This window comes from Neofelis nebulosa, chromosome 2 (genome assembly GCF_028018385.1).
Source record: "Neofelis nebulosa isolate mNeoNeb1 chromosome 2, mNeoNeb1.pri, whole genome shotgun sequence".
Taxonomy (NCBI): domain Eukaryota; kingdom Metazoa; phylum Chordata; class Mammalia; order Carnivora; family Felidae; genus Neofelis; species Neofelis nebulosa.
In genome coordinates, this window is record NC_080783.1 from 35,144,992 (window position 1) to 35,164,425 (window position 19,434).

The 19,434-nt window shown below is 41.6% G+C and overlaps 1 protein-coding gene across 2 annotated transcripts in view; it reads right to left on the reverse strand.

Annotated features, from left to right (window-relative positions):
* Window positions 1-10,766, reverse strand: part of AOX1 (aldehyde oxidase 1) — an 87,497-nt gene extending 76,731 nt beyond the window's left edge. Inside the window, exons 1-6 of one of the 2 annotated variants that reach the window (XM_058709809.1) lie at window positions 10,495-10,766; window positions 8,490-8,547; window positions 6,906-7,002; window positions 5,547-5,655; window positions 3,834-3,960; window positions 432-493 (exon numbers count right to left, since the gene is read on the reverse strand). In XM_058709809.1, the coding sequence (XP_058565792.1) occupies window positions 432-493; window positions 3,834-3,960; window positions 5,547-5,655; window positions 6,906-7,002; window positions 8,490-8,547; window positions 10,495-10,548 (507 nt within the window). In that variant the 5' untranslated portion in view covers window positions 10,549-10,766. Of the gene's footprint in view, window positions 1-431; window positions 494-3,833; window positions 3,961-5,546; window positions 5,656-6,905; window positions 7,509-8,489; window positions 8,548-10,494 lie in introns of those variants that run through there. The other variant, XM_058709808.1, reaches the window with a different exon arrangement.
* Between the last annotated feature and the right edge of the window lie 8,668 nt (window positions 10,767-19,434).

Below are 19,434 nucleotides of genomic sequence, written 5' to 3' on the forward strand. Positions count from 1 at the left end.
TTGAGGTGAATTTTGGATTCTACTCTACATATTCGGCTTCTTTACTTGCTCACACTTTCCTAGCCAGTCTGGACTCTTGGAACTAACCTTGTCTCCCCAAAGCAAATTTCATACCTTTGCTTGTCTCTTTGGGTTTGCTGGAGCCCTCCTACATGTCCTGCCTGATGCCTTGTTTAGCTATTCGTGGAAGATATCTGGATGCCTGGTTAGATCACCTGACCTCCCTTGGTGGTGGGTTGTGGAACATCAAATGTGGTATAACTTTCACTCTGTCCTTAACAAATAGCTAAAATTCTTGTGAGTCAGTTGGGACAAACTCACTTAGTCTCCCTTATAGTCTGTTTAGATGATCTAAACAACTCAACCCCTGTATTCCCAGGCTTGACCAGCTCTCCCTGTCATTCTTGCTCTGTAGGATGTCACCTACTCACCACACAGAAGGTCCTTCCACTTGCGAGAATTGGCCGATACCCAGTACAGCGGCATAGATTACCTAATCAGAGAAGAAGCATGCTTATCAGTAGGCTTTATTTTAACTGGTTTCATTTGAAAGTTAAAACTGACTTAGGGTTTGTTTTTTTTTTAGACTGTTTAAATATCTGCCAGACTATTCAATCCTTTTTCTCTTCTTAGAATATGAACCTTCCCACTACTTCAATTCTAGTTTTATTCTCTGCCCTAAAGATGATCGTCTGTCTAGTGAGCTCACTTGCATCCATCTATTAGTTTATTCATTCATTCAACATGTATCTGTGTAAGATACAGGGGATCCTAAAACAAGGAAATATAGGCCATTTCTAATGTACTATATGATTTTGTATAATGGGACAAAAAGAGTAAAGGAAGAGTAAAGGAAGCAACTGCCAGCAAATGGCAGATTAGGGAGTATGTCTGTGCTCCCCCTTCAGGTATCAATCTAAGAATCTATACATTTAACAGATGACTTGTTTAGGGAATTGTTGACACCTGAAAATGATGCTTATTGATCAATATGTACTTTTCTTTAGTAACTTAAATGCATTGCAAATTCTAAAGCATCTTTTCAATATGTGAAGGGCTCTATTATGGGTTGAAATGTGTCCCCCAAAAAAGATATGTTGAGGTTCTAACATCTGGAACATGTGAATGTGACCTTATTTGGAAATAGGACCTCTGCAGATATACTCAAGTTAAATTGAGGTCATACTGAATTAGGATGCGCTCTAACCCATCAAAATTGGTAAAGATGAAGTCAAGTTTTCACTTTTTGCAGATGACATTACATTACACATGGAAAACCCAATAGACTCCACCAAAAGTCTGCTAGAACTGATACATGAATTCAGCAAAGTCGCAGGATACAAAATCAATGGACAGAAATCAGTTGCATTCTTATACACTAATAACAAAGCAACAGAAAGACAAATAAAGAAACTGATCCCATTCACAATTGCACCAAGAATCATAAAATACATAGGAATAAACCTAACCAAAGATGTAAAAGACCTGTATGCTGAAAACTATAGAAAGCTTATGAAGGAAATTGAAGAAGATACAAAGAAACAGAAAAATACTCTGTACTCATGGATTGGAAGAATAAATATTGTTAAAATGTCAATACTACCCAAAGCAATCTACACATTCAACGCAATCCCAATCAAAATTGCACCAGCATTCTTCTCGAAGCTAGAACAAGCAATTCTAAAATTCATATGGAAACACAAAAGGCCCCGAATAACCAAAGTAATATTGAAGAAGACCAAAGCAGGAGGCATCACAATCCCAGACTTTAGCCTCTACTACAAAGCTGTAATCATCAAGAGAGCATGGTATTGGCACAAAAACAGACACATAGACCAATGGAATGGAATAGAGACTCCAGAATTGGACCCACAAAAGTATGGCTAACTAATCTTTGAAAAAGCAGGAAAGAATATTCAATGGAAAAAAAGACAGTCTCTTCAACAAATAGTGCTGGGAGAACTAGACAGCAACATGCAGAAGAATGAAACTAGACCACTTTCTTGCACCATTCACAAAAATAAACTCAAAATGGATGAAGGATCTGAATGTGAGACAGGAAAACATCAAAACCCTAGAGGAGAAAGCAGGAAAAAACCTCTCTGACCTCAGCTGCAGAAATTTCTTACTTGACACATCTCCAAAGGCAAGGGATTTAAAAGCAAAAATGAACTATTGGGACCGCATCAAGATAAAAAGCTTCTGCACTGCAAAGGAAACAATCAACAAAACTAAAAGGCAACCAATGGAATGGGAAAAGATATTTGCAAATGACATATCGGACAAAGGGCTAGTATCCAAAATCTATAAAGATCTCACCAAACTCCACACCCAAAAAACAAATAATCCAGTGAAGAATTGGGCAGAAAACATGAATAGACACTTCTCTAAAGAAGACATCCAGATGGCCAACAGTCACATGAAAAGATGCTCAACGTCACTCCTCATCAGGGAAATACAAATCAAAACCACACTCAGATACCACCTCATGCCAGTCAGAGTGGCTAAAATGAACAAATCAGGAGACTATAGATGCTGGAAAGGATGTGGAGAAACGGGAACCCTCTTGCACTGTTGGTGGGAATGCAAACTGGTGCAGCCACTCTGGAAAACAGTGTGGAGGTTCCTCAAAAAATTTAAAATAGATCTACCCTATGACTTAGCAATAGCACTGCTAGGAATTTACCCAAGTGATACAGGAGTGCTGATGCATAGAGCCAATTTATGGAAAGGGCCTAAATGTCCATCAACTGACGAATGGATAAAGAAATTGTGGTTTATATATACAATGGAATACTGCTTGGCAATGAGAAAGAATGAAATCTGGCCATTTGTAGCAACATGGATGGAACTGGAGAGTGTTATGCCAAGTGAAATAAGTCATAAAGAGAAAGACAGATACCATATGTTTTCACTCTTAGTGGATCCTGAGAAACTTAACAGAAGACCATGGGGGAGGGGGAGAGGGAAAAAGTTACAGAGAGGGAAGGAGGCAAACCATGAGACTCTTAAAAACTGAGAATAAAATGAGGGTTGATGGGGGGTGGGAGGGAGGGCAAAGTGGGTGATGGGCATTGAGGAGGGCACCTGTTGGGATAAGCACTGGGTGTTGTATGGAAACCAATTTGACAATAAATTTCATATATATATATATATATATATATGAATATAAATATATAAATATATATATATATATGTATATATATATATACATATATATATATATATATATATATATATATATATATATATATATGGATGGGTCTTAATCTAGTGACAGGGGTCATTATAAAAGAAAATTTGGACACAGACACACAGGGGAGAAGGCCATGAGAAGACAGAGGCAGGGACTAGACTGTGATGCATCTGTAAGTCAAGGAATACCAGGATGGCTGTCAAACACCAGAAGCAAAGAAGAGGCAAGGAAGAACCTTCCCCTAGAACTTTCAGAGGGAGCACAATCCTGCTGACACCTTGTTTTCAGACTTGTAGCCTCTAGAACTTTGAAAGAATAAATTCCTTTTGTTTTAATGCACCTAGTTGGTGGTACTTTGTTTTGACAGCCCTAGTGAAGGCAGACAAATAAGTCACTGGATAGAGAACTGAGGTGTCAATACGGGTGTGTGATCCACACACAGTGTGTTCCATGCAGGCCTCTCCAACAAGTGCTCTGCCATTCTTCCCTGCTCCTCAGTGAGTTGTAGCTACTTTAGAAACAACCAGGGGGTTCCCTGAGCAGGGCTGGGATGACTTGTGAGAGGGCTGGAAGAGCCTGGGGCATGTTTCCCACCTGGCCTCAGGCAGGTGGTGGGTTTTTTCCATGTCAGACCTACCTCCCAGGGCTTCCATGAGCTGCTCCTCTGAAGGCTGTAGGTGGTTCCTAAGCAGTGTGTACATGGACATCACCATCCCAGGGGTGCAGAATCCGCACTGGGTGCCGTGGCTCCTGGCGATCCTCTCCTAGAAGGACACATGCATGGTCACAGGTTTCTGCTGTCAGCACCCCTCACCGAGGCCCACACCTGGTACCTCTCTTATCATGGTCGAACCCAGTCCCTAAGCAGTGCACTCCTCCTCTTGCCCAGAGATGGCCAGCGTCCCCTTTCCTATGCTGCTCTGGTGGAAGTGACTCGGAAGCCATATTCTATCGTCACAATCATCTCTCAAGCTCAGATGCTCAGATACTTCTAACTGGGAATTAGCAGTGTGCAGCTTCTATTCCTAGAGTGAGAACTCTCCAGAAATCAGTAATTACAAGGAAAGTATGTTTAAGTTTCAAAAACAATTTTCTTGAACACCTCTACGTTTTGCCCAGCTTAATTCTGACCATGGAGCTGCCTCTTTTTGATTAATTTGGAGACTATTTACTGTTGACCTCACTTTACTTCTTTAAATTCTTTTGTGTTGGCTGAAAAGGAGTTCTACTTTCAAAGATCCAAGGTTTTGATCTGTGTCCTAGATGCTTGCTATTTAAAGTGTAGCCTATGGACCAGTGGTGTTTGTTCCACCTGGGAGCTTGCAGGAAGTGCAAAACCTCAGGCCTCTGCTCCAAACTTCCTGACTCAGAATCTGTAATTTTAACAAGTTCCCAGATGATTCTTTACACATTAAAATTTGGGAAGCCCTGCTCTAGATTTCAGAGTGTAATCCTCTCTGATCTCCCTAGATAGTCTAGTAAATTCTGTTAGGTCCTTTGCCTTTGTTGACCTTTCCTGGAATTGATTCTCATGTTTTGAAACCCAGAGAGAGACCTTCTAGGCTCCTCTTGCCTGGAAGGACTTGTAGTATTGGTGAATCTGGACCTATGATTTTCCAATTCTTTGTCTCCATTCTTTGTGACAATGACAGAGGAGTCAGTGTGTTTTCTGCCAATGCATGTGACAGTTCTCTTAAAACCAGCCTCTGTGTCCCAGCTTCAAGTAAAATTTGGAAAGGGGCACCTGGGTGTCTCAGTTGGTTAAGTGTTCAACTCTTGATTTCAGCTCAGGTCATGATCTCATGGTTCATTTGGATCAAGCCCCTGTCAGGATTGGGACACAAGTCTGCTTGGGATTCTCTCTCTCCCTCTCTTTCTGCCCCTCCCCTATGTGCTCTTACTCTCTCTCAAAATAAATAAACAAACTTAAAAAAATGATTGTGTTTGTGGTCTGGTATAGTCAGCCTTGGTTCTAATTTTACTCCTAAGACCTCCTATGCCACAGGGAATAATCCTGAGTTTTATCTTGTTTGCCTCTGACATTTTAGCCTATGAATAATATCTTTTGTACAATATTTATTCCAGCCTATAGTTACATAGTTATTAATCAATGTTTTGATAATCCTGCTTATCATTCAAGTGGAAAAAGTAAGAAAAAAGATGATCATCTAATAAAATGTGGATGGATTTCCAGCTTTCTTTAAATCACTTAGATGTTATTATCTTGATCAATATGCATCCAAAGCTTCTACTTACCTGATCACAACCTAGAAGCTCCAGGCAGTACAGTCAACACCATATTGGTTAAAAAGAAAAAGTTAAGAATGAGAAAATTACAACGTGCTCTTACCTGCACAGGGTGAAGCCTGGTGTTGATACTTCCAATACCTTCTACAGTGGTGACAGCTGCCCCATACAGAGAGCAGATGGGCACCAGACATGCAGTAATGGAGAAGTGTCTTCATATGAGGAATAAAAGGAAAATCAAGGAGTGTAACACAGTTCTTCCCTTTTGGGAAGCAAGAAGGACATCAAAACAACCAAAAGAAAACAAAACAAAAAACCAAGCCTATCATTCAGCCTCAGGGATGGGGAACTGAAGGGGAGACAGGGAGGATGAGTTTAGAATCCTCTCTGCTGACCCTGTACTATCTGTAAGAATTGGGGATTCTTAGAGGGAACTTGGGCATTCTGAACTTCAGAAAAACTTAAAAAAACTTTTTAACACTTATTTATTTTGAAAGAGAGAGAGGGAGAGAGGGAAGGATAGAGAGAGAGAGAGAGAGAGAGAGAGAGAGAAAAGTAGAGAGAGAAAGAGGGAGAGAGAATCCCAAGCAGGTTCCATGCTCATCTAGGAGCCTGACTTGGGGCTCAATCCCATAACCATGAAATCATAACCTGAGCCAAAATCAAGAGTCAGACACTCAACTGACTAAGCCACTCAGGTGCCCCTCAGAAAAACTTTCTAAGTCCAGAACAGACTTACTTGGCCCTGGACACAATGGGAGAGGATTCAAGTTACCAGGAGTATAACTGGACCTCAACTAGTATTCATTAGGCTATTGACCCCATAAGAAATTAAAGGCATACTTATGTCTTTTATGTCTACATTTGAGATTTTTTTTTTCTTTTGCTTGTTAATTTAAAACTCTTTGGATAAGGTCATTCAACAGTGGAATGGAGTGTGTTCTGAGACCACTTCTTGATTTTTTGGGGCTAGTGGATCTGGGAGCAGCCCAAATCCTGGAATCCAGCTCTTAATTAAAGGATGCAACCATGAGCCAGGTCTCTGCTCTGCAGGGTTGGTCCAGCCCAGCAGAAGAGGCATTATCTTCAGAGCCAGAAAATGTGGGTTCAAGTCCTTGATCTACAACCTTGTATGACTTTGAACAAGTCACTTCATCTCTTTAAGCTTCAGTTTCTTCATCTGTAAAATGAATGATTTGCCTAAATTGGGGTTTCTTAACCTAGGATGCATAGATGGGCCTTAGGATGTCTGTAATATTCCTGAAAGTGTGTGCAAAATATAATTAGTTTATGTACCTTCTGAGTAGGGGGCTCAGAGCTTTTATCAGATTTTCAGAGGGGTTGAAGATCTAGAAAGGGTTAGAATCACAAGATCTTAGGGATCTTCTGCTCTGGGATGAGAATACAAGCCTGGCAAAGAAACAAAGGCCACTTCTGGCCTCTGAGCTTCTGGGTAGGATACCTTATCTTCGCAGACACTGGGTCATGCTTGGACACCATCACAGTACAGGCACCGCAGCCTCCTCTTCCACAGGCATACTTGGTTCCTGTGAGGCGTACTAGAAGGGGGTGGTCAAGGAAAAGATGCCACATGGATATGTTACCCCCATTATAGCCACCTCCCTCAGGTGTTGCTAGTGAGGAAGGTCTTTGGGGGGTGAAGGACAGGTCTGAGAAGTCATTCGCCTGCCTCCAGCTCTCAGGCCACTCTAGATCTTATTAGCTGTGTGATACTGAACATATTAACCTTTCCCTGCCCATTTTCTCACTTGCAAAGAGGGAAAAGTAATAGTTACTTTATATTCATAGGCTTATCATATACATCTTGTAGGATGATGGCTGTAAAATTCCTTTGAAAAGTCCTATTTCATTATAGGTATTCTGGGTTTCAATCATGTAACTGGAAGAGAAGATCTTATTTTTAGCAGTTCAATGAATTGCTAGTTTTGTCCATTTGTATTGCATTTGAAAACAAATGAGTGAGCCTTTGGAGAAAACTCCCATCCTTACCTTCAGATCCCACCTGGAGTGTCCCTCTGCTCTCCCTTGTTCTGAGTCCAAGCTCAAATCCAGGCTCAGTCTCTGCGCCTCTCTATTTAGTCATCCTTCTCCCTAATTGTGGTCCATTTCCACCCAGTTTATGAGATTGGATATAATTCACTAGACTGGCTACAAAGATTTCAGAATCACTGACTTTTTTTTTTTAAGCCATAGGGCTTGTTCACCTAAATTAAGTCATAACCTCAGATGTTTATCAGAGAGGACATGTCAATAAGTGGAATAAGCTGGAGTGTAACTGGAGAGCTTGTGCCCCTTTCTAGACAGTCCCTATTCCAGTTGGCTAGACTGCTACCCACACACGAATGACTATTTGCTCATTTTTCATGAGAAACTGAGAAATGTTGATTTTCTAAAATATGAGATTTCCTCATTTTCAAACATCGACAACTAATTAAAAACCATGTGGGCTTTTAAACAAAACTTGTCCATGGGTTGACTCCACCAATTTATAATTTATTCCATTTCTTTATTTACTTTTTGGTTTTTCTGAGAGATATATTAGACCTACCAATGAAAATGGTTGTCATTATGAAGATCTAAATTTCAGAATATAAAATGGTAGGGAACATCTGCCATAAGAAAATGGATATAGGGAAAGGCAATCCTTTCCTATGACACATGCTCTTCCTGAATCTGGAGAATGTGGTTTCCCTCCAGGGCATGGTACATGCAACACAAACCTCTATTATACAACCACCCTCCTGGGAATTTGGAAAGCCCTTAAAAGAATAATTAGTGCTGAAGTAAAGAGCTTAGCTTCCATTTCATTGCTATTAAATCGAGATATAAGAAGCTCTGGGGAAACTTCATCCTCTCCAAATAGCCCAATTAACTTAATATCCTTAAAACCATTGCCAAAAGCAAAGAGAGAAGGGCCAGTGGGGCTGACTGGGGATGGAGAGGGTAGATTAGTTTTCACAATCACAGCAGGCCTAGAGTTTTAAGGCAAACATAGACACTGCCCAGACTTTGATCAAAAGGGTCCAGTTCTTTCGTAGAAAGTTCAGCAGAGTGACTTCTGGGTCCACATTCCTCTCTATCACCTGCATTGGAAACAGAAAAGAGATTATTATGGGGATCAAATTGGTGACCCAGTGGAATGTCTGCAATGGCCTGCTAATGATTTAGGGACCAGGGCATAATACTTTCATTGCCTTTTTTTTTGTTTTTGTTTTTGTTTTTTTTTTTTTTGTAAAGGCAAATGAATTTCACATACATTACAGAGCTGGAGACTCACCAAGAAAGTGGCACAACAATGTTTTTATATGTGATTAGAGTGGGGAGCCACCCCTGGGTAAGCCACCCCTGGGAGCTGTATTCTTCATGTTTTGCTCCACCATTTGTTTTTGTGGAATTTCCAACTCAGTCTTTTTTACTCTTGGAATATTTCAAATTGGGGAGAGACTTGGATGGTGTGTGTGTGTGTTTACAATGAAGGGTCCTAGAAGGAAGAAGTCTGGATAGGAAGGGTTTCTCATCTGGCACCTCTGAAACACCTCCAGCAGGGACTACCTTTGATAACATGAGGGATCTCAAGAGTTGGTAGCAGAAAGGGGAGGTGGGGAGAGTTGCTGTCATCCTCAAGGGATCTCTGAGTGTGCTAGTCCCTTCAGGCAGAGAGGCTGATGGTGAGACTTGTTGTCCAAGCTCAGGGCCCAGGGTGCCTCTGGTGGAACACTAGAATTCCTACCTCCCTTTCCTTGACAAGTGGGGGATTATCACTCAGAAGCCTGGAGGGATCATCTCTGGTGCTTCTTTCCCATTTGCTCATTTTGTAATATTTCCTTTGACTTTACCTTTGAGTTTCCTGCAAACACCTTAGCCATTCTGTTGCACCAGAGGAAAGGAAGAACAGTGAGCTATTCATATTAGGTTCTTCCTTTCTCCCCAGAAGAAAAATATGAATTTCTGTAGATCCCAAAGAATAACTCTGGGCTCGTGACTCAGAAGGGGCTTGGAACAGAAAATAGAGGTAGAAGCCTCCAAAGTCTAGGCCAGTGGAACAAATGAGTTAGGACTCAGCTCTGGAAAGCAGGTTTGGAAGAATGTATGGTGGCTGCTGGCTGTGGAGACTGGAGACAGGAGACAGAGTTACAAGGGACATGATGAGAACTTAGATGCTCTCTGTTCTATTTCCTTTCTTGGGATGGGAGGGTGGACATGGAAAAATCCCAGCTAGGTTTGTGGGATCAGGTAGCCAAGGGGCCTTACAGGAGGTGGAAAGATGCCAAAGAAGCCATATGCCTTGGGAACTACATAATGGTTCCTTTGAGGGAGAGACTGAGGCTCATGAGCAGAGTGGGCCTGGCAGAGGGCACTGAGGGTCAGCCAGTGGCCTGTGTGGACTAGTGGTGAGAACCAAAGAGGGGATGCTAGGAGAAAGTGACACTGGAAGAGCCCCTCTTCTTGTCACATATGTTCCCCCCGGAACTTAGTTACAATCTGGGAAAGAGGGGATGGATTGAAAATTGACTGCAATTACATTTCGACTAATTCTGATTAATGGAGTCTCAACAGAAAAATTAAGTTGATAAAAACAAAGGAAGCTCTATTTCTGGTCATCCTGAGTTTGAGGATCAAGATATGTTACTAGATACAGTGCTTCCAGTATATCAAGCCCAGTGCTAAGTGCTTTATAAGGGAAAAGGGGGTTCCTAGTCAATAAAAGGAGCATTTCTCTTTTAATCTTTTTAGGAAGTAGATTCTAGAGCTAGGTAGTCTGAGGCTCAGGGAGGTGAAGTAACTTGCATAAAGACATATAGTAAATGCAAGAGCTGGATTGGAACAAGACTGCTTGATGCCAAGGCATATGTGATTAACCCTAACGCTTTACCACCTCCCCATATTCTCAGAAGCCGAGTCTTGGCTGAGTGGGGAAGAGGCCAAATTAGTATAGGTTCTTCACCCCTGGCTTCTTGTCCCTGACTGGACAAGAATTCCCCTCAAGCTAGTAGTCTCTGCAAGCCACAGTAGTATCACCCAACACTTACCTTCCTCCCATTCACAAAGAAAACCAAGTCATCTGATTTCGGTGGGCAAGACATTGCACCTGTAAATAAGTTTCACCTTATAACTCTAGATGCAGATGTTCTTTGGTGCCAGAGAAATGAAAATATAGCACTAAGCAACAGAAATCCCTCTCCGTGCAAGAGCAGGCAGCTCAGAGCCCCAGAGAGCAGGGCAGGGGGTGGAGACTCCCTTGCTTTGTGGCCTTTTAAGTCTAGGGCACCTGTGTGGCCCAGCCTCTCTTATTCTGCTTCCCACCAATCCTGGCTTCGAAGCTCACTCCATGCACAACCCACCCCTCTTCCTGCTTTCTTGTAAGTTGGAGGGCTGTAGTGTGAAGAACCATAAGCAACCATCTAAACTTAAACCTACTCTGCACACTGTCTCCGCCCCGGGAATATATTCTGGACAGATTTCCTTCTTCTCAAAGAGAGCTAGAAGTGGGCTTTCTGAGAGTTTGCACTTTTCCAACTTTTTTCTTATTTGAGCTCAGAAGTGTCCTCATAGGAAATCATATGGATAAGTCTATTCTGTGTCCTAAAGTGGAGGTGTGAGGTGCCACAACCACCCAGCTCCTCTATACTCTCCTTACTTCCTTCCCACCCACAGGATTGCTTCACTGGAAAAGGGTGACATAGTCAAGGCAATCACTTTGCAAGTGAATAAAATGAGACCCAGATATGTGAGATCGGTAGCTCAGGGTCACATAGAAACTCAAGTGGCAAAGCACAAACCAAAACCAGGATCTCCTGGCTTAAGTAACCTTAAGTGTATAGATTCTTTAATAAAAAGAAAAATATCATTTTTGATCTTTCTGAACATCTCCAGTTAGATATTAGGGGATAAAATCAAGCAGTTCTTGTTCTTTCAGGTAATGTCATGCCAAGACTTGGCCTCACATATGGGTAAAGCAGGTAGCTGCTCAAGTGGACTGGTTTCAAGAGAGGAGGCAAGACCTCTCTGCTCCCCAAAGCTTCCTTCACAAGTGCGTGGAGGCTTGACACACCATTGTTAGAGTCAACTCTTTGTGTTAAGATGACCTTACCTTGTGACAGGGCTCAGGCCAGAGATGGCAAAGACCTAGCATCCTCTTGACTTGGTTAACTGAGGAAGATCCTCTTTCCCACTCGGTTCACATGTGGCTTCATGATCCTGTCCACCACAGAGTTAGTCCAGAAACACTCCTAATCAAATGGAGTTGGAAGTTTCCAATTTTGTTTACAATTCTTCTTCTTTTTTTTAAGCTTATTTATTTATTTTTGAGACAGAGTCAGAGAGAGAGAGAGAGAGAGAGAGAGAGAGAGAGAGAGCAAGTACAAGTGGGAGAGAGGCAGAGAGAGAGGGAGACACAGAATCCGAAGCAGACTCCAGGCTCTCAGCTGTCAGCACAGAGCCCGATGTGGGGCTCAAACCCATGAACCATGAGATCATGACCTGAGTTGGAGTTGGATGCTTAACTGACTGAGCCACCCAGTTGCCCCTCTTTACAATTCTAATGCCAAGGTTCCAGGCATATCTGTCTTCCTACACCTGTGGAGATGAGTGTCTCCACATGTGTTTGGGTGCATATGCAGGTGTTTCACATGTGTTAAAAAGCTGTTGAATAAACCCACAACAGGGTCATGAGAAGAGATGTTGGGGATCATGCTGTGAATTAGGTATGACCTTCAGATCAGTCTTTTTGATCATGTCACTCCTGCTAAAAATACCCTCAGTAGCTGTCTGAGACCTGGAACATAAGGTCCTAACTCCTTAGCCCACGGTGCAAAGCCCTTCATAGTCTGTCTTTGTTTCTGATCTGAGACTCTTTTACTCTTCAAAAAAGTCTCATGCTCCAGCCAAACTACTCCTCTCATCATCCTTCTTCTGCTTAAACATGGCATTGCTCTACTCAAAACCTTCCAAAGGTGGTTATGGCCTCCCACAGCACTTAGCAAAACCCCATATGCTTTCCACAGAGGCCCCATGGGACAGGACCCGACCTGCTCACCTCTCCAAGTGCATCTTCATCCCCTTTCTCTCTTCTTTGTAATCCCTGGTGCATTGGCCTTTCCCTGCTTCTTGAGTGTGTGGAAGTCTTTCCTGTCCTAAGACCTTGGAGGGTGTTATTCATTCAGGCTCAACCTCTCTTCTCTTAGACATTGGCATAGCTGATGCCTTCTTGTTATTTGGGTTTGAGCTCTTCCCTGATCACTCAGTCTGCAGCAGCACCTCTGGCACTCTCTTTTCTACCCCGCTGATTCATTCTCTCCATTGCACTTGTTACTACCCGATATGGATACTTGTTTACCTTTCTATTTGCTTTCCCCACTAGAACTTCATCTCCATGAGGTTACAAACATTACTTTCAATGCACCACTGTATCCTCAGGCCTAGAATGAATAAATTGCCATAGAGTAAATGCCCAGTAAGTATTTGTTAAGTGGCTGAAGAAGGCTCTTCCATGTCTGCAATCATAGCAACCCTATTCCTACCCTGTTGAGATTGCCCTCCCTCCTCCATCTTTATCTACCATCAAAAAATAGATTTGAAATCCTTTCTCTTCTTTCTGTTAATTCCAAAAGCAACTCAGATCCAACCAACTGCTTCTTTGCCTTTCACTTAATACACCAGGAACCAGGAAACTAATCTTTTAACTGCCACTAATAGTTGGTTGTCTATTCAATGTTTATATCTCACTTTCCCAATTAGGTAGTAAGCTCTTAGTTAGAATAGCTGGTTGTATCCCCCACAGTGCTCAAAATGAATGACAACTTGTTTATTGCAGGGGCTAATGTATGCTTGATTGATGACCTAAGACACTTTTTAGTGAAGGAGGGAGGCATTAGTAATCTATTCATTCATTCACCCAGTAGGTACTGACATATCACTAAATATTTATCATTGTAAGAAGCAAGAAACATGGGAATTAGCTTTGATTTGGGGAGGGGGATAAAGGAAGGCCTGAGGAGGGGACATCTAGTCTTGACAGATGAGGAGGAGCTGATTCTGTGAGAGCTGGGAACGGAGGAGAGGCAGCCTGGGGAGAGAAAAAGTAGAGACTGAGGCCTTTCCGTTTAAGGGAAGGGATTGTTTTTCAGGATCCACAGTCCATTCACCACCTCACTCTGCCCCTAAAAGAGGGAAATTAGTGAACACCGAGAATTCGCAATTCCCATTTACAGGAGCACGGACTCTGTCAATGAAAAGCAAGGATCATGGGGTTTCAAAATACTTAGAGGAATAAATCCTTCAGAATCAACATAAAATACAAGTGTTTAACATAGAGGAACAGTTTTAGAGTACTAAAGTGTGATTATGGTATTAGATTCAGAAGATATAAAAGTAATTTGGATTATAGAACCAAATACATTAATTGCTGGGAAACTGAAATCTGACCTTGAATGGCTTCAGAGAGGTATTTTTCAAACTTGTTTCAGCCAGGGAAACTTTTGTTTGAATGAAATCTTATAAAGTGTAAACAAATTAAACAAAAAGGTTACTGCTTAGCCCAGAGGGCTGGGGGTGAGGCCTGAAGTCCTCTGGTTTTCTCTCTCTCAGAAAGCCCAAGGGCTCTGGGGAGCTCATCAGAAAAATGACTCACTGCAGAGTGAACAAAAGGTTGCCCACAGTATGAAGGTAGCAGGAAGTCTTTGCCAAGGTTTTCTGACCCTTAGATCTTATTCAAGACAAAGGGGAAAAAAGCCACCACAGTTTTTTTCCTTCTTGTTTTCCTTTAATGAAAAGGGAAGGCTAAATGTCTTCACGTTTAAATGGATTATCCTGGTAAGTGAAAGAAACCTGACATATACTGACTCATGTGCTTGAGGTTTGTTATAAAAATACACTTAAGAGTTACATCAAAAAATCCCTGTTACCCAATGGAAGAATTAATATTCTCAGTGACACCACCCTCCCCAACAATCCAAACAAACCTATTTCTGGGAAAAAAAAAATGCAACAAATCCTGGTCACAGATGTAAATGGAAAAGTACTGGCCATGGCTTCAGTGTCCCTAGGGCACTGCCTTCTGTGGTGAGCTCTTTAAAACCCAAAGGTAGAACACAGTCAAGCAGACTGATAATGGGGCACTTTCAGGACTCCTGACTTGGTCATTAAACATCTATATTCCAGACCCTCTATTCTCAACTGTTTTGACTACGAGGTCCTTTCCCCCCCTCTCCCAGCTCCCATCTCTAGATCAAGGCACCTGAAGATTCTGTTTCTGGTGAGCACCTGCTTCCTGGCATCAAACTTCTGGCTGCCACAGAGAAGACAGGAGACTCACAGCTTCAGGTTTCTGAGAGGGAAGAAGGGCAATGGGGACCATGTAAGTGGAGCAAAATACCCTCTTCCTGCCTGGATAAAGACCACCCTATCTGAGGAAAAGGATCAAACAGTAAAGTAGCTCAGATAAGAAGGGTAAAGAGGAGAGAAAATCTAAGAGCATAGGGCAGGCTTTTAGGGAAGTGTAATATAAATGCTAGAAAGAGTCATATAGTGAAAGAAATTCAATTAATGGTGTAAACTAAAATACACAACAGCCTCAACAGCTTAAGGGTTGGGGGGTTGCTGGGGAGAGGGGAAAGTAGAAGCCACTGAAGTCATTTCACTAGGGCAAAGGGTGGAAATATGGGGACAGTTGGAGCAGGAGACCAGGAGAGTAATTTTTCATGGGGGAAATATTTGGTATCTTGTTTTCAAATAGTGGTAGAGAAATATGTGTCTGTTTATTAAAGTGAGTAAATGGAAAAGTAAACTCACGGTAAAGTAGAACTTCAAAATTAAGAGAAGAAATGGAGGGGTGCTTGGGTGGCTCATTGGGTTAAACGTCCGACTTCTGCTCAGGTCATGATCTCACAGTCTGTGTGTTTGAGCCCTGCCTGGGGCTCTGTGCTGACATCTCAAAGCCTGCTTCGGTTTCTGTGTCTCCCTCTCTCTCTGCCCTTCCCCTGGCCGCTCTGTCTCTCTTTCTCAAAAATAAATAAATAAACATTAAAAAAAAGAACCAGCTGGTTGTCCCTGAACAAACCAGCAAAAATAATGAAAAGGAAGTTTAAGACACTTAAAGTATACTTTATATTATGTTTATGTTTAAGATACTTTACATTAAGTATATGACACATGATACTGTTAAAAAATAAAAATTCAACCCAGTAAATGTAAAGATCTAATTGGCTTCATGCAACACTCTATGAATGGGGCAGCATCCTATCTAGCAAAGGAAGGGAGCTCCCTCAGGGTCTGCCTCAGGGGCAGAGAGCCTCTTTCCTCAAGGTCTTGCAGGGGGGTCGGGGAATGGAGGCAGCCCCGCAGTGACTGAGTGCCATGGGGTACAGTGGGGGTACACAGGCCTGTCTCTTACAGCCTAAGTGGGACCAGTTGGTGGAGATAGTGCTTGCTCCAAGGCTCCTGCTGGGTTCCTGATGCCTTGGGGGTCTTGCTCGACTTCTCCTTCTGCCCAATTCTGCTTCTTCAGCCTTCCTGTGCCAGGTGTCGATTCCTGAAAACATCCTGCTCCCCATACTCTGTCTCAGCATCTGCTTCCAGAAAACTCATCCTGTGGTTCCACGTGTTCTGATAGTGTGAGGAATTTGGCCATTTTACACCATTGTGCAGAGGATTTAAAGACTTTTTCTTAAAAGAAACAACATGGCATGTAGCTGGCTCAGTCAGGTAAGCATTCAACTCTTGATTTTGGTTCAGGTCATGATCTCACAGTTCATGAGTCCACTTAGGATTTCGCTCTGTCAGCATAGAGCCTCCTTGGGATTCTCGCTCTCCTCTCTCTCTGCCCCTCCCCTGCTCATGCTCTCTCTTTCAAAATAAATAAATAAAACTTAAAAAAAGAAAAAGAAACAACATAGATATCCCAGCCCTCCTGTCCCAGCCCTCTTTTTGACCTCTCCCATTTCTAACACTTGAGCATATGTGATTGTCTTCAGGTTCAAGACACTGAACAGAAATCAAGTCCCTCCCCACTACTATTCACTCAGCTCCATTTGCCCAGTGTTTTTGTAATCTGGCACAAGACTGTTCTGTCATAAGCTTTTGGTCCAGAAGAAGTAAGACATCCTTGGCCCCATGGGTCAAAAGGAGCAAGGTGGAGCACAGGGAGTGTAGACCGGCCACACAGTATTTCTCTTCTGACAAACTTTTATTGAACCCACAATTAAGCAATAGCCCCGGTAGGTTTCTAAGTAACAAGAAATTGCAGTTTTGCCCAAAGATAATAATTATTATATGCTTTTATCACTGAAAGGGCACTTCACCATTTATGGACCACTGGTTAAAAAGATCATACTTTACAGTTCTGTGTAACTCTCACTGTGATAACACTTTAAAATTAGATAGTCAATAATTAAATTTTAAGATATTTATGTAAATTAATAACATGGATTAAGTTTTATGATAGATACTAAAAACTGTCAAATTTTAAGGACATTACAATATTAATCCTATGTTTGAAAACTGCTATCCTATAAAATGTGCTATTTTTGTAAATACTTTCTCCCCAACCCCAATTCTTCAAGTTAATTAAGTACTACTTAAATGATCAGACTTATTTTATAAAAATTCAATTTTTTTAAAGTTTATTTTATTTTGAGTGTGAGAGAGAGAATGCACATGCACGCAAGAAGGGGAAGAGCAGAGAGAGAATCCCACGCAGGCTCCACGCTGTCAGCACAGAGCTTGACACGGGACTCCATCTCGACCTGAGATCACGACCTGAGTCGAAATCAAGAGTCAGAGGCTTACCCAAGTGTTTTCAGAGGCTTTGCCCACACAATCTATGAAATGTAATACTTTTAAAATTAATTTGCATCTGTGACAAATGTGTCCTCCTACTTTGCTGATGGAAAAATATACCAGTAACCCTATTTTTGCTGTTATGTCTGGCACAATGAGTCTGTGTGGGTTGGGTTCTAGGCAAACTAGATTATTGGGTAAATTCAGACATTTAAAAATATATGTACACACACAGACTTCTCTTAGAATAAGAGACACTGACTGAAAGACTTTTCTTTGGAAAGAGGCTTTTCCTTTCCACTGCCAGCCTTCTCTTCTTCCAATCTGGTCTCAACACACATAAACAGTCATGCACGCTAATTCTTCCAGCACAAAATTACTATTAATAAACACAGAGCTTACCATCTAGCACACAGATCACAAGTGATTTAGTTTGTTTATTTGTGTTTCAAACCTCATAGGGACTGAACACCTTCTCTGGCATAACCCTGAATTTCCTTAGGAAAATGCAATGTAAAGTAGCGAAGAAATAACTGAAAAAACTCCAGTATTTTTGTGTTCCTCTGAAATGGCAAAAGGAATGTGGTGCTGATTTCATCTATTAGACACCAAACCAAATCAAGGTGATTTGAGATCACCGTTTTACCGTTCATGGTTTTCCAGAAGAAGACACTATACCACTAGCATGGCTCATGGCAGATGAGGACCACCTGGAGGCTTTGGATGGTTTACATCCCTAAGCCTCATCTAAACAGGCCATATGGGAGTGGCAGGAACCCGAAGATTGTGGTAAGACTTGCAGTGCTGGAGATCACAAGAGCCAATTACAGACATCTCTTCCAATCCCATGTTCAGAGACCTCATCATTGGTGGCTTGGAGTTGGCCAAGGTGGGCGTATTTACACCATGGAGATTGGCAAACGTTATAAACCATGCATTTTTCAGGCAAGCTGGTTATTACAACCAAACCTTTGGCTTTGGGGATCCAATCCTGAGAGTTTTGGGGTGGATGATTTTAGGAGTCAGCAGATTTCTGAAGAACAAAGCATGAGCATTTTCTTCAGTTGTTCCATGGTAATGAAAACCCTACCATGTTTTAAAATCATGATGCTGTAGATCTTCAGTATAATCCAAATGAAAAGAAGAATTTTTGATTCTAAGCTTCCTTATATTTTTGGTGTAAATTTGCATCCTAAAACATAATAATGCAGTGACCTAAACCACAGAGAATAACTGAAAGATACTAAAATTATCTTTGACAATTGGGTGCCAACCTACATTTTGCTCTGGTTTGAAAATTTTAAGGTCAATCATGTATTCTTTCATTTTCTAAGAACAACATAGGATTAAGACACATGGATAGACTAAGGTATAAATGTTGAAGGATCATCTTTAGGAATCTAAAAAAGATCAAAAGAAGGAAGATAATAAAATGCTGTTATATAAAAAACTTGTAATTCAGAAGAAAAAAAATTTAAGGTTTCTTTTTTTAATTTATTTTTGAGACAGAGAGAGAGAGAGAGCATATGCACAATTGGGAGAGGGGCAGAGGAAGAGGGGGGACAGAGGTCTGCACTGGCAGCAGAGAGCCCAATGCAGGGCTCAAACTCATGAACCATGAGATCACGACCTGAGCCAAAGTCAGATGCTCAACTGACTGAGCCATCCAGGCACCACAGAAGAAGAAGAATTTTTTTTTTTTTTTTTTTTTAAAGGACAAGTCAGGGGCACCTGGGTGGCTCAGTCAGTTGAGTATCTGACTCTTGATTTCTGCTCAGGTCATGATCTTAAGATTGTGAGATCAAGCCCCATGCCAGGCTCTGCACTGGGCGTGGAGCCTGATTGGCATTTTCTTTTTCTCTCTCTTTCCCTCTCCTGCTTTCTCTCTCTCTCTCTTTCAAGATAAATAAATAAACTTTTAAAAAAAGAACAAGTTGATGTCCATTTTATTATCAAAATTATATAGTTTTTTTGTTTCTTTCAATCCTTGAGACATAAATCTTTTTATCCTTATAAACTTCTTATGTTTGGGATAAGATATGTCTTATTCAGAAGCCCTGTAATTGCAATCTAATTTTATACTAGAGCCTCATTTAGGGTTGCAGTAAGCATTTCCATATAGGAATAGTCCCTGAGGATAGTTCTAGACATATTTTAACAGATGGAAAATGAAACTGTGTCATTAGTGTGTCATT